Source organism: Clarias gariepinus, chromosome 17 (genome assembly GCF_024256425.1).
Source record: "Clarias gariepinus isolate MV-2021 ecotype Netherlands chromosome 17, CGAR_prim_01v2, whole genome shotgun sequence".
NCBI lineage: Eukaryota > Metazoa > Chordata > Actinopteri > Siluriformes > Clariidae > Clarias > Clarias gariepinus.
In genome coordinates, this window is record NC_071116.1 from 30,465,001 (window position 1) to 30,480,000 (window position 15,000).

General features: G+C 45.0%; 1 protein-coding gene across 3 annotated transcripts in view; it reads left to right on the forward strand.

Annotated features, from left to right (window-relative positions):
* The window catches only part of erbin (erbb2 interacting protein), a 71,079-nt gene that overhangs the window by 33,248 nt on the left and 22,831 nt on the right, over positions 1-15,000 (forward strand). For 2 of the 3 annotated variants that reach the window (XM_053476371.1, XM_053476373.1), the window contains exons 3-11: positions 882-1,071; positions 3,082-3,199; positions 4,364-4,442; positions 5,064-5,153; positions 5,568-5,624; positions 10,990-11,053; positions 11,548-11,622; positions 13,141-13,285; positions 14,473-14,545. In XM_053476371.1, coding sequence (XP_053332346.1) covers positions 882-1,071; positions 3,082-3,199; positions 4,364-4,442; positions 5,064-5,153; positions 5,568-5,624; positions 10,990-11,053; positions 11,548-11,622; positions 13,141-13,285; positions 14,473-14,545 — 891 coding nt within the window. Of the gene's footprint in view, positions 1-830; positions 1,072-3,081; positions 3,200-4,363; positions 4,443-5,063; positions 5,154-5,567; positions 5,625-10,989; positions 11,054-11,547; positions 11,623-13,140; positions 13,286-14,472; positions 14,546-15,000 lie in introns of all 3 variants that reach the window. The other variant, XM_053476372.1, reaches the window with a different exon arrangement.

The following is a 15,000-nucleotide window of genomic DNA, read 5'->3' on the forward strand; positions in this document are numbered from 1 at the left end:
TGAGAGCTGTTAGAGGAGAAGCTGAGCCCTGTGTAAACACAGATTAGTGTGTGTGTGTGTGTGTGTGTGTGTTGTGGCTCAGGCCTGAGATGGGGCAGCGCTGTTGTTTACACACTTTCACACTTTCACTCCTGCCGAACGTGTGTGTGAGTGTGTGTGTGTGTCGCCAGAGCAGCTGTTCAAAAGTCTCCGTGATCCAGAGTGAGGTGTGTTAATGCCCCGGGAGTAAACTGGAGGGTTTGGAGACACAGTGCGTGTGTGCGTGTGTGTGTGTGTGTGTGTGTGTGACGGTCCTTAGCAGAGTCATAAGTGCAGGGTAACATTTCCTCAGCGCTCACTATTAGACGCTCTCTCTCTCTCTCTCTCTCTCTCATGAGCTGCTCAGGAATGAGGGAAAGGCTATTAGCTCCGCCCACATCCGCACCTCCTCAGCTCTTCTGTGTGTTCTGCCTCTGCATCTCTCCCTCTTACACACACACACACACACACACACACACACACACACACACGTCTGGGAGCAGCTCCGGGTTGAGCTGCGTTCTCCGTCGGTCCGGTATCGGTCCACACCTGCGTCACACCTGACCAGGGGGCGTGGCCTGTGTGTACAGGACGAGTTTGGAGACTGAAAAGTCTAATTATCTGAAATGTGTGTTGTTGATGATCTCACTGTCATGTAAAAGATCTGTGTGTGTGTGTGTGTGTGTGTGTGTGTGTGTGTGTGTGTGAGGATGGGGGGAGAGATTGAGTGCAGGACGTCTCTGTTCTCTCACCTCGCCTTACCTCTCCCGCTTTACAGTTTTTAACCCCCCGTCTCTCTATGTGTATTACAGTGCCTGAGGTGTTGAGGAGAGTGTGTGTGTGTGTGTGTGTGTGTGTGTGAGGATGAGCTCGAAGCGCAGCCTGTTGGTGCGGTTGGTGCCGTGCCGGTGTCTGCGCGGGGAGGAGGAGACAGTCACGTCTCTGGACTACAGCCACTGCAGCCTGGAGCAGGTTCCTAAGGAGATCTTCAGCTTTGAGAAGACCCTGGAGGAGCTCTACCTGGACGCCAACCAGATCGAGGAGCTGCCCAAGGTATACATGCACACACACACACGCGCGCAGTGGCAGGCTGAGAGTCACCCCATGTCACCTGTCACTTTAGCCCACCGGATCTCTTTTTATAGAAACACACTCCTGCATGCGGCTCTGCATTTCCCCTTAGAGTAAAAAAAACAGGAAATAAAATCAGTGTCGTTTCACACGTGATCTGTATACGTGTCTGTCTGGAGCCGGGTGTGTTTATCACTACTGTAACCTAATGACATGATTCATCACCAAAGCTCTGAGTGATACAGCGCAGGCCTAATCTGGAGTTTACTGTCTTCTGTTACTAATAACAGTAGGTATTGGGGTGTGTGTGTGTGTGTGTAAAAATCACACAGTGAGAGCACTGGAAAGTGTAAAGCTGTCAGACTAGCCGTTACAGTCTGCTCCTGAGTGTCTCCCGTTCAGTTCCTGTCTAAAACGTGTCAGACTCCCCGGCCCCGCCCCCGGCCCCGCCCCCACCCTTTCCCTCCACACCATAACGCTGTAATACAGACTCCATCTGCCGTGTTGGTGCGGTGAGGTTTTCTCCTGTGACGCTCGGGCTTAACAGTGGTGCTGTGTTGGTGAACTGTTTCACGTCTACACAGGGTCACGTTTCATTCTGTCCCTGTTTAAGCAGCTCGGATTGTTTCTCACCGTGTGTGAACATCAGGGCCTATCGATGTTCTACACACACTATAGCCCAATCCCAATTCTACCCCTTAGCCCTTCCCCTACCCCTTCCCCTACCCCTCGCCCCTTCCCCTTGTCCCTTAAAACGAAGTGGAAAGGGGAAGGGTTAAAATATTTCCCCTAAGAAATGGGACACCACTACAACACTGTTATACGTCATCATACGTATCCGTTCATTTACATGTACACATACAGTATGGCCGTAAGCAAAACAAACAATGCGTTATCAAAAGCTCGGCAAACTGCCGTGCTACTGAACTTTCATATTTGTTTGTAGCATGTAGTAAAGTGTATATGACATAAAAATATATTTTTGTAATATTGCGCAATCGGCGCTATCCGCTAGCAAACTTTAGCGTTTTTTTTGCAAACGTTTTTTTACAAAACATCACCATAAACACAAACACAAGACTAAAATTAATATACATATAATAAAAACTTGTCATAAAAATCCTTATTAATGGCAAAAAATCGTTAAATTTACGGGTCTGCTTGCTCGAGTGAGCGGCCATCTTGAAAATTTCGTTGGCCCTTCGTTTGAAGTGAGGTCCCGAAAAATCTTCGTTTCGAGGGCTATCTGGCCCTTCCCCTTAGCCCTACCCCTCCAACCAAAAGAGAAATGAGACACCCCTACCCCTTCACGTGAACGCGCCAAACGGAGGGGTAGGGCTAAGTGTAGGGGTAAGGGGTAGAATTGGGATTCACCTTATATTAGAGATCGGGGGAATGTGCGGTGATTGCCGTATCTCCAGTGTTTCCAGTGTGATTGACGGCTGATCGGCCTCAGATAGAAACCATTCTGTACCGAGGGCAGAAGCTTCCGAGTGCTGCAACAGAAACACATGTTGATGGTGTTACATTATCAAGAACCGCGCGTGTGGACAAGTCTCCCATCTGCCGTTTCTCTAAACGCTGAGTGAATTAGTCTCAAACCCACTCGTTACACACACTTAAGCTTAAACTCTTGTATTTAAAGTTAGTTTGTATTGTTTAACTGCTTCGTTTGAATTTTAAGTGAGAAAAGTAATTTTATAAGGAACAAGCTACATTAAATTACTCGCGGAAAATATAATATGGGATGGGAATATTGATAAGATCGGCAATCTTAATGGAATTGGTATCGAGGTGTTGTGATAGTATTGTATCGAGAGGTGACCTGAGATTCCTCTCCCTAACACACACATTGTTTATGTACATCACTGACGTCATTTTCATTCCAGCCTCGGTCTGATCTCACCTCAGCATCGGATTTAAACCCGGAGTAAATCTGCCCCGGAGCAGGAAAGTCACTTCATAAGTCCTCCTTCATCTCTGTGTTTTCAGCAACTGTTTAACTGCCAGCTGCTGCACCGCCTGAGTCTCCCTGACAACGACCTGAGCGTCCTGCCTCCCGCCATCGCCAACCTCGTCAACCTCCGAGAGCTCGACGTCAGCAAGAACAGTGAGCTGCCTCCTCCTCTCACTCCTCTCACTCCTCTTCATGCCTCTCACTCCTCTCACTCCTCTTCATGCCTCTCACTCCTCTCACTCCTCTTCATGCCTCTCACTCCTCTCACTCCTCTCACTCCTCTCACTCCTCTCACTCCTCTTCATGCCTCTCACTCCTCTCACTCCTCTTCATGCCTCTCACTCCTCTCACTCCTCTTCATGCCTCTCACTCCTCTCACTCCTCTCACTCCTCTTCATGCCTCTTCATGCCTCTGCTGTGTCAGTTACACTCTCTAGAGTCAAACATTACATTACACACACACACACAGTCACTGTCACATGGACACTGTTTTAGTATCAGTGTTATTCATAGCAGCACGCTTCTTCCTCACTTCCTCCTTGATGTGGGTGCACGCATGCATGCACACACACAAGACATAGACACACACACACACACACACACAGCGGTTTTCTGTGCATGTCTTACAATGATGCACATCTGACTTGCTCGACATAGTGACAGGTGAGTGTGTCCTGCGCATCTGTTACACACACACACACACACACACACACACACAAACAAACGCAGCAGCAGTTTCCACCAGCACTTGACCTGAGGCTGACCTGAGACTAGCACCAATCATCATGCATGTGAATGATAGCCCCGTGCACTGAGGCTGATTGACAGGTCTCATGACATCACTTTAGAAACACCTAAAATGAGCAGGACCTCAATAATGGAGTTACACACACTGCAGGTCACCTGACCACTGCAGGTCACCTGACCACTGCAGGTCACCTGACCACTGCAGGTCACCTGACCACTGCAGCACCGAGCGCTCGCTTCTGATGGGATTGTTTTCTTTCAACAGAGGAGTGCGACAATTCTTTTTCTGTCTCTGCCTGTGTGTGTGTGTGTGTGTGTGTGTGTGTGTGTGGTTCTTCTAGCACTTAGTGCCCTCTTGGGTAGTAGCAGCTTAAAACAAAACAGCATACAACACAATCTGCTGATCCTTATCTCTCTGCAGGGTCTCTCTCTTTCTCTCTGTGTGTGTGTGTGTGTGTGTGTGTGTGTGTGTGTGTGCGCACGCAGGTTGCTGGTGGGTGAAAGAGGAAGTGTGCAGTAGCTGCACCTATTAACTCCATGTAATGTAACTGTAACCTTTGTGTGTTTCAGGTATACAAGAGTTTCCTGAAAACATTAAGAACTGTAAAGTCCTGGCCGTAGTTGAAGCGAGTGTGAACCCCATTTCTAAGTGAGTGTGTAAAGCCGCGTGCTCAGAGCAACATTTATTATTTTAAATAAACACATTTCCGTCTATTGTTTATTTATAAACAATATCCAGTTCCAGCGCTGTGTTTAGTTTCCAGCTGCAGATCAAAGCCCAACCTCTCACACACACGCACACACACAGTGTCACGGTGCCTTCATGAAATTTCCAGAATAGGAGTTTTCTCATTTAAATGCCTTCCGCAGAGTTAATGAGTATGCACGTAATTATCAATACAGCGGGGTTTTATCTCTCTGGTGAATCAGATTCAGTGTTGAGCCTCACTCTCGACTCACAAGAGCCAATCATGAGCCAGTATGCAAATGTCTTCCATCATCGCACTGGGTGACCAGAGAAAAGGGGTGGAGTCTGGAAGGTTTCAGCTTCACATACTGTTTGAATTTTATCCTAAGGATATCTGACTATCCATAAATATTCATTATTCATATATTATAATTAGAGCAGAAGACTGAAATGACACAGGACTTGTTTGTTTGTTTGTTTGTTTGTTTGTTTTTGTTTGTTTTTTCAATCTATTGTGTATGAATGTGTTGTTTTTGTTTTCGCCATGTCATTGTTTTGTGTGTGTGTGTGTTTTCTGTACAGGCTCCCAGACGGTTTCACACAGCTGCTCAGTCTAACTCAGCTCTACCTGAATGATGCTTTCCTCGAGTTCCTTCCAGCAAGCTTCGGCAGGTCAGACACACACACACACACACACACACACACACACACACACACACGTTGTACACCAGAACAGATTTGTACAGTGGACGTTATGATGTTATAAGGCATGCTGAAGTAGAGTAAATCAGATGTTTATTTATTTATCAGATGGAAAGTGTTTAGAATATAATGCTGTATTGATCAGAATTCCCCGGAGGATTTTAGAGAGAGAGAGAGAGAGAGAGTGTGTGCAGCTGGGATTGATCCGAATTCCTTGGGGTGTAACTGGTTAAGAGCACTGGGATAATGATGATGGTCATGAACAATGTTGCTGTTGTATAATTTATATAAGTAACTATTAATGAGCATGGCTGTTAGTCAGGTGACTAAATGAATAAAGATGAGATGAATGTAAATGCCTTCAAAAATGAATCTGTTCCTCAGGCTGACTAAACTACAGATTCTGGAGCTGAGAGAGAATCAGTTAAAGATGCTGCCCAAGTGAGTAGTGTTCAATTCCACCTGCGCTCAGCACTACGCTTCTTTCTTTTCCTCATATTTAAGTGTAAATTTAAGAACAGCTTTACTATCCTAAATTGGGAGTTAACTATTTTTGCCTAAGGTTTTGGTTGTTGTAGGAAAACAACAGTAATAATAGTATTAAAAGAAAAATAAACCTCTTTCAGTAATACTCTCTCTCTCTCTCTCTCTCTCTCTCTCTCTCTCTTTCCTCCTTTCTTGTATTTCGGAGTGTTACATAAGCTCCTCCGCATGCACTGGCACTGACAGGTTTTATAATCCTTTTCTGAGTCTGGGGTTACATCATATTGTGTGTGTGAGTTAATGTGTGTGTGCACTGGTACGCAGTCACAGTAAATCTGTATGTATGGTGTCTTATGCATGTCTGCGTGTCTTCTGGGCTTCTGAACATCTCTATAAAAGGTTATATGAGGTTATAGAAGGCTATAGGGGTAGTGGGTGTTTATTCAACTCAATTTTATTTATATAGCGCTTTTAACAGTGGTCATTGTCTCAAAGCAGCTTCACAAAAATGGAAGGGATTTTTTTTCAATTTCAATAAAAAAAATCATTATAAATAAAAATACAAATAAAAATAAATAAAATAAATAAATTGTGTGTGTGTATGTGTGAGAAAAATGTGTCTAGATAATAATGAGATGAATGAATGAAATGTCTCTGATGAGCAAGCCAAGGGTGACGGCGACGGTGGCAAGGAAAAACTCCCTGAGATGGTAATAGGAAGAAACCTTGAGAGGAACCAGACTCAACAGGGAACCCATCCTCATCTGGGTGATAACAGATAGAGATGATATAACATCATGTGTGTTATGCAGCTGAAAGTACAATATAACAGAAATTCTTTAAATTAACATGAAGTCCAGTTCAGCACAGGGAGTCAGTAGGTGCAGAGGGCAGATGGGGTCTGGATCACTGGGAGCACAGGAGCAGGATGTGTAGCTCCAACCATCATAAAGCAGAATCCAGCTGGAGCTGGTCCTTCTCTGGATGCCTCAGGATCCTCGCAGGGTTGGCCTTTGTCTACTGAAGCTGGTACAATCTCCAGATGCCTCGGGATGGGTAGAAAAGTACAGAAATGATGGAGAGAATTAGCGTAGTTGCCATTCAGGATAGATGAACTGGAGTATGAAGTTATGGGATGAGTTACGGGTATGCCAGATTAAAGAGATGCGTCTTGAGTCTACTTTTGAATTGGGAAACTGTGTCTGAGCCCCGAACACTGTCTGGAAGGCCATTCCAAAGCTTTGGAGCTAAATATGAGAATGCTCTACCTCTTTTTGTAGATTTGGAAATTCTGGAAACTATCAGAAGTCCGAAGTTTTCTGATTTTAAGGCCTTGTTCACACGGGAGTTAAGTTTTTGGATAAACGAACGCGCTCTGAATGTCCTAGACGTTTATGTTGCGTTTTGTAGTGGTGCTTGATTGACTTCTACACCGGCGATCATTTGTCTCTGTCTAACATCATCCTGCAGCCCAAATTGTAGTTTATGTGTTAACCTGTGGGGGCAGTGTGTCGGGAACTGGATATGAAAGCTCGCCGCTACCGGGTTCACTCTCTGACTGCACAACGTCGGATTAAAGGAAGTTTTTTTTTTGTGGTATATAAAGAAATGCGAAAAATTTCTGCGTAAGTTTCCAACAATTACATTTTTTTTATTTTGCCCTTTTCCGCATTTCCCTATTTATAGCATGTAGGATCATGGGATATATCCGGTCCTCCAAAGCGTAAAATGAACGCGAAGAAAACGAACTAGAAGCGGTTTGCTTGTATTCGTTGGGTTTTGTACGGCAAGAAAAAGCTGCATGCAACGTTTTTTAAATGGCGTATAAACGCACAGCCAGACAAACGCACGTCACCAAAGCCCGTGTGAACACACTCATTGACTCCTATGTGTAGAAAACACTCGCCGCTTGATCCGCGCTCACCGGACACTACGAACGCAAAAAAACGCTCTATTTTAACGCCGGTGTGAACAAGGCCTACGGAGCGTGGTGGATTGTAGCGTATCAGAAGACTGGTTAGGTATGTGGGAGCTAAACCATTTAAAGCCTTGTATGTAAGTAATACTATTTTGTAATTAATTTTAAACTGAACAGGTAGCCAGTGCAGGGATGATAATATTGGGGTTATATGATCATATTTTCTGGATCTAGTGAGAACCCTGGCGGCTGCATTTTGGACTAACTGTAGCTTGTTTATTGAGGATGCAGGACAACCACCTAAGATGCTCCTAAGCTTGGGAATATTTCTAAGATGGTAAAAGGCTGTTTTTGTGATATTGGAAATATGATTTTCAAAGGACAAGTTACTGTCTAATATTACGCCCAGGTCTTTTACTGTTGAGCTGGTAGTAACAGTACATCCTTCTAAACGCAGGCTGAATTGTGAAAGCTGTTGTGTGCTGGTTTTTGGGCCAATAAGTAACATCTCTGTCTTATCTGAATTTAGTAAAAGAAAGTTATTGGTCATCCAGTATTTATGTCCTGAACACACAAATATGCACATTCTTGCAGTAAAACAACATCCTTTATTTGTGGGTTATGAGAGGTTATTGGGAGTTATGAGATGTTATGAGATGTTATTGGGAGTTATGAGATGTTATGAGATGTTATTGTGGGTTATGAGAGGTTATTGTGAGTTATGAGATGTTATGAGAGGTTATTGGGGGTTATGAGAGGTTATTGGGAGTTATGAGATGTTATGAGAGGTTACTGTGGGTTATGAGAGGTTATTGGGAGTTATGAGAGGTTATTGTGGGTTATGAGAGGTTATTGTGAGTTATGAGATGTTATGAGATGTTATTGGGAGTTATGAGAGGTTATTGTGGGTTATGAGATGTTATGAGAGGTTATTGGGAGTTATGAGAGGTTATTGGGAGTTATGAGATGTTATGAGAGGTTATTGGGAGTTATGAGATGTTATGAGAGGTTACTGTGGGTTATGAGAGGTTATTGTGGGTTATGAGAGGTTATTGTGGGTTATGAGAGGTTATTGTGGGTTATGAGAGGTTATGAGATGTTATTGGGAGTTATGAGATGTTATTGGGAGTTATGAGATGTTATGAGAGGTTATTGTGGGTTATGAGATGTTATGAGATGTTATTGGGAGTTATGAGATGTTATTGGGAGTTATGAGATGTTATGAGAGGTTATTGTGGGTTATGAGATGTTATGAGAGGTTATTGGGAGTTATGAGAGGTTATTGGGAGTTATGAGAGGTTATTGGGAGTTATGAGAGGTTATTGGGAGTTATGAGATGTTATGAGATGTTATTGGGAGTTATGAGATGTTATGAGATGTTATTGGGAGTTATGAGATGTTATGAGATGTTATTGTGGGTTATGAGAGGTTATTGGGAGTTATGAGAGGTTATTGGGAGTTATGAGATGTTATGAGATGTTATTGGGAGTTATGAGATGTTATGAGAGGTTATTGTGGGTTATGAGAGTTTATTGTGGGTTATGAGAGGTTATTGGGAGTTATGAGATGTTATGAGAGGTTACTGTGGGTTATGAGAGGTTATTGTGGGTTATGAGAGGTTATTGTGGGTTATGAGAGGTTATTGTGGGTTATGAGAGGTTATTGGGAGTTATGAGAGGTTATGAGAGGTTATGAGAGGTTATTGGGAGTTATGAGAGGTTATTAGGAGTTATGAGAGGTTATTGTGGGTTATGAGAGGTTATGAGATGTTATTGGGAGTTATGAGATGTTATTGGGAGTTATGAGATGTTATGAGAGGTTATTGTGGGTTATGAGAGTTTATTGTGGGTTATGAGAGGTTATTGTGGGTTATGAGAGGTTATTGTGGGTTATGAGAGGTTATTGGGAGTTATGAGAGGTTATTGGGAGTTATGAGATGTTATGAGAGGTTATTGTGGGTTATGAGAGGTTATTGGGAGTTATGAGATGTTATGAGAGGTTATTGTGGGTTATGAGAGGTTATTGGGAGTTATGAGAGGTTATTGGGAGTTATGAGAGGTTATTGTGGGTTATGAGATGTTATGGGAGATTATTGTGAGTTATGAGATATTTGGGGGTTACGAGAGGTTAAAGGGGGTTATAGACAGCTATGGGAGGTCATAGGAGATTTATGGGAGAATATGGGTGAAGACAGGAATAGTATGTGTGTTTTAGAGAAGGGTGTGTAACCTATGATATACTGGTGTGTGTTCGTGTTGCAAATACTGATGGTCTGTAGCTTTCTTAATAAATACACATCTCAATACAAGTCATAAATAACAGTTCACACAGGACTCAAATCACTCTCTCTTTCACACACACACTCTTTTGTTCTCTCTCACACACGCTCTCTCTTTTGCACACAATTATTCTTCCAAGCTTGCACTCTTTCTCTTTCACGCTTTCCCTTGCACACACTCGAGTGCACTCTTTCTCGCACAAGTAGAAGTAAAAAAAATCTGTATTTCACACTTCTGATGTAAAACATCACAATAAATGTAATATACACTGTTACACACACACACTAGATATTAGAACGGTGTTGAGGCAACAGTCAGCTGAGGGGCAGGGTGGGGGGATGTAAACACCTTTTAAATCATGAAACTCTGATCAAACTTGGATCAGACTAGTCTGACTTTATCAGAGAGTTTCCAGAGGATCTTAAGCTTCTGCTGTACAGTGTGTGTGTGTGTGTGTGTGTGTGGATGTCAGAGCTGTCTGTTCAGCAGCCAAAACCCACGGGCCTTCCTCCAGCCTGCATGTGTGTTTATGATCATGGAAAGATCGTGAATTTTCCCTTGTGGTTCTTTCTCAGCTTCCTGTCTTTCCTGTGGCATGGCTCTGTGTGTGCGTGCGTGTGTGCGTGTGTGCGTGTGCGCGTGTGCCTGTGTGTGCGTGCGTGTGTGCGCGCGTGTGTGTGTGTGCGTACAGAGCTGTCTGGTGCTCTGGGGCATCACTGTCTCTGGTCCTGCTGTGTGAATGAAGCTCACGTGTCCTCTTCACATCACACAGCATCAGCTTGAGAATCTGACTGGACTGGTCCAGACGTCTCAGCGTCACATGACCATCAGGCTGGGACAGAAACAGCCATCTGTGTGTTGTACATGTGAAGCAAATCTGTCTGTATTGACTTTGTGCAGAAACTTATCACTTGTGTATTCTGTGTGTGTGAGTGTGTGTGTGTGTGCACGCGCATTTTGATAAACCACAGGACTGTAGTATGAGCTATTTTAGATACTGTTACTAGGATAAAGTGACTCATCACAACACTAAAGCTGTTTAATAAACACATGAGTACAACAGTTCAGTGTTAATGGACAGATTTACTGAGTGTGTGTGTGTGTGTGTGTGTGTGTGTGTGTTCAGGAGCATGCACAAGCTGATGCAGTTGGATCGGTTGGACCTTGGGAGTAACGAGTTCACCGAAGTAGTCAGTATTATTTTTGTCTTTTTCTCTTACACACACGCACACACACACGCACACACAGTCTTTTCTCTATAAAAGCTGTTTCCACACTGATGAGTGTAATAATGAGTGTGTTATGTTTGGAGGATGTTGCGCTGCTCCTGTAAATGCGCACTTTCTCTCTCTCTTTCCCTCCCTCTCTCTCTCTCTCTCTCTCTCTCTCTCTCTCTCTCTCTCTCCCTCTCCCTCTCTCTCTCTCTCTCTCTCTCTCTCCCTCTCTCTCTCTCCCTCTCCCTCTCTCTCCCTCTCCCTCTCTCTCTCTCCCTCTCTCTCTCTCTCTCTCCCTCTCCCTCTCTCTCTCCCTCTCCCTCTCTCTCTCTCTCTCTCTCTCTCTCCCTCTCCCTCTCCCTCTCTCTCTCTCTCTCTCTCTCTCTCTCTCTCTCTCTCTCTCTCTCTCTCTGTTGTTTCTTCTCCTTCTGTGATGATGAAATGATGAAGGGATTGTTTTCTTCCGCCAGCCCGAGGTGTTGGAGCAGCTAACCGGCATTAAGGAGCTGTGGATGGACGGGAACAAGCTGACAGTGTTACCCCCGGTGAGGGAGCAGCGCGGTTCATCTCACACACACTCATTCTCCTTACACATCTTTCTCTCTGTGTGTGTGTGTAAGTGTGTGTAAGTGTGTGTGTGTGTGTGTGTGAGAGAGAGAGAGAGAGACAACAGGCCTAGAATCTACAAGGGGGTGGGGTTAGCACAGGAAGTGGAAGGGACTGACAATAAAATGGGGTGGGTAGTTGTAAGAGGGTGGGGCTTATACCGTGAGTGGGAGGGGCTTAGACAAAACCGCAGCAGTAACTGACAGTAAAACAATTGGGGAGGAGTTGGAGGAAAAGGGGAGGGACTGACTATATGTCACAGCTCAGTGGTTAAGGCATTGGACTACGGTTCGGAAGGTCCCAGGTTCAAACCCCACAACCCCCAAGTTACCACTGCTGGTCCCCTGAGCACGGCCCTTTACCCCTCAAGAGTGTCTGCTAAATGGCTGAGTGTAAGTGAGTGTAAAGGTGAATCCCAATTCTACCCCTTACCCCTACACTTAGCCCTACCCCTCCGTTTGGCGCGTTCACGTGAAGGGGTAGGGGTGTCTCATTTCTCTTTTGGTTGGAGGGGTAGGGCTAAGGGGAAGGGCCAGATAGCCCTCGAAACGAAGATTTTTCGGGACCTCACTTCAAACGAAGGGCTAACGAAATTTTCAAGATGGCCGCTCACTCGAGCAAGCAGACCTGTAAATTTAACGATTTTTTGCCATTAATAAGGATTTTTATGACAAGTTTTTATTATATGTATATTAATTTTAGTCTTGTGTTTGTGTTTATGGTGATGTTTTGTAAAAAAAAACGTTTGCAAAAAAACCGCTAAAGTTTGCTAGCGGAAAGCGCCGATTGCGCAATATTACAAAAATATATTTTTATGTCATATACACTTTACTGCATGCTACAAACAAATATGAAAGTTCAGTAGCACGGCAGTTTGCCGAGCTTTTGATAACGCATTGTTTGTTTTGCTTACGGCCATACTGTATGTGTACATGTAAATGAACGGATACGTATGATGACGTATAACAGTGTTGTAGTGGTGTCCCATTTCTTAGGGGAAATATTTTAACCCTTCCCCTTTCCACTTCGTTTTAAGGGACAAGGGGAAGGGGCGAGGGGTAGGGGAAGGGGTAGGGGAAGGGGTAAGGGGTAGAATTGGGATTGGGCTTAAATGTGCCCCAGCAGGTGGGCGGGGCTTGGGGCCTTTCCTCTTCACCTGCTCCTGCTTCTGTATCAATTCAATTTCCACCTCGTTATCAGCGCTCGTGGTAAAGCTGCTTAACGCTGCCCGGGAGACCGGCTTACACCGGCTAAGATTAATTAATCTGTGATGGCATTAGTGACTCTCGCTCTCTCTCACACACACACACACACACACACACACACACACACACACACACAGTGATTAATAAGTGATAAGGGCTGTGTAAATGTTTTATAAGGCTAAGTCACTTGGTTTACACATACACGAATATCTCTACATCTGTGTGTGTGTGTGTGTGTGTGTGTGTGTGTAGATGATCGGGACGCTTAAGCAGCTCAAATATCTGGACGTGTCTAAGAACAACCTGGAGCTGGTGGACGATCAGATCAGTGGCTGTGAGAACCTGCAGGACCTGCTGCTGTCCAACAACGCCCTCACACAGCTGCCCAGCTCTATAGGTACACACACACACACACACACACACACACACACAGACCCTACTGAGGTCAGGTGTGTAAAGAAGGGGCGTGTCCTTTGCAGAGTGAGGTGTTCATGTATTCAAGTGAAAATTTAGCAGATCTTTTTCTTTCTGATCTCACTCTCACTCCCTCACTCACTCCCTCACTTACTCCCTCACTCCCTCACTCACTCCCTCACTCACTCACTCCCTCACTTCCTCACTCCCTCACTCACTCCCTCCCTCACTCCCTCCCTCACTCACTCCCTCACTTACTCACTCACTCCCTCACTCCCTCACTTCCTCACTCACTCCCTCACTTCCTCACTCACTCACTCACTCACTCACTCACTCACTCACTCACTCCCTCACTCACTCCCTCACTCACTCACTCACTCACTCACTCCCTCACTCACTCCCTCACTCACTCCCTCACTCACTCACTCCCTCCCCCACTCCCTCCCTCACTCACTCCCTCACTCACTCCCTTCCTCACTCACTCCCTCACTCCCTCCCTCACTCACTCCCTCACTCACTCCCTCCCTCCCTCCCTCACTCCCTCACTCACTCCCTCCCTCCCTCCCTCACTCCCTCACTCCCTCACTCACTCCCTTCCTCACTCACTCCCTCACTCCCTCCCTAACTCACTCCCTTACTCACTCACTCCCTCACTCACTCCCTCCCTCCCTTACTCACTCACTCCCTCACTCCCTCACTCACTCCCTCACTTACTCCCTCACTCACTCCCTCTCTCACTCCCTCATTCTTTTTCATCTCTCTCACTTACTCTGTCACCCACTCTCTCTCATCTCTCACTCACTCTCTCACTCACTCTTATTCTCTCTCTCTCTCTCTCTCTGTGTCTCACTCTCACTCTGTCTCATTCTCTCTCTGTCTCTCACTCTGTCTCTCTCTCACTCTCTCTCTCTCCTCTCTCTCTCTCACTCTGTCTCTCTCTCACTCTCTCTCACTCTCTCTCTCTCTCTCTCTGTCTCAAGATTCAAAGGTGCTTCATTGACATGACAAATATTTACTTTCGTATGACCAAAGGCACAATAAAATAACAGTAGGTAGTAAAAAAAAAGAAAAGTATAAAAAGAGTAATAATTAATAAATAAATGTATGTAGAATAAATGTGTAGAGATTTGTCAAAGATAACGTGATCCCGCCCCCTCTTTCCCTCTGCAGGCTCCTTGAAGAAGCTAACAGCTCTGAAGGTGGAGGACAATCAGCTTGTGTGTTTGCCAGAGTCGATAGGCTGGTGAGTGTCTGTTTGTGTTAATTTGTGTGTTTACGCTTTTGTGTGTGCATGTGTACATGTGTGTGTGCGTGCGTGTGTGCATGTGTGTGTGTTATGTGGAGTTCTTGATATTTGCCGTCTCTATCACTGTGTGCTTCTCTGGTTGTGTCTATAGGGTGTAGAGGGACACAGAGAGTGGGAGGAGTCACAGGTGTACAGACGGACAGGGAGAGAGACTCAGTGAGGGACAGAGAGAGATGGACAGACTCAGACAGAGACAGACAGAGAAACTCAGACAGACTCATTTAGATTTAGACAGAGACAGACAGACTCAGACGTGTATAAACGTGACGGTTAGCTTTTCACTCTCTCTCACTCCACTCGTCTGGGATTTAGGGAATCTGTTAGATGAGACAGCAGAGCTGAACTTTAATCTGTGTCGAGGTTTCTAGAGGGCATCGATTAATACATGTGTT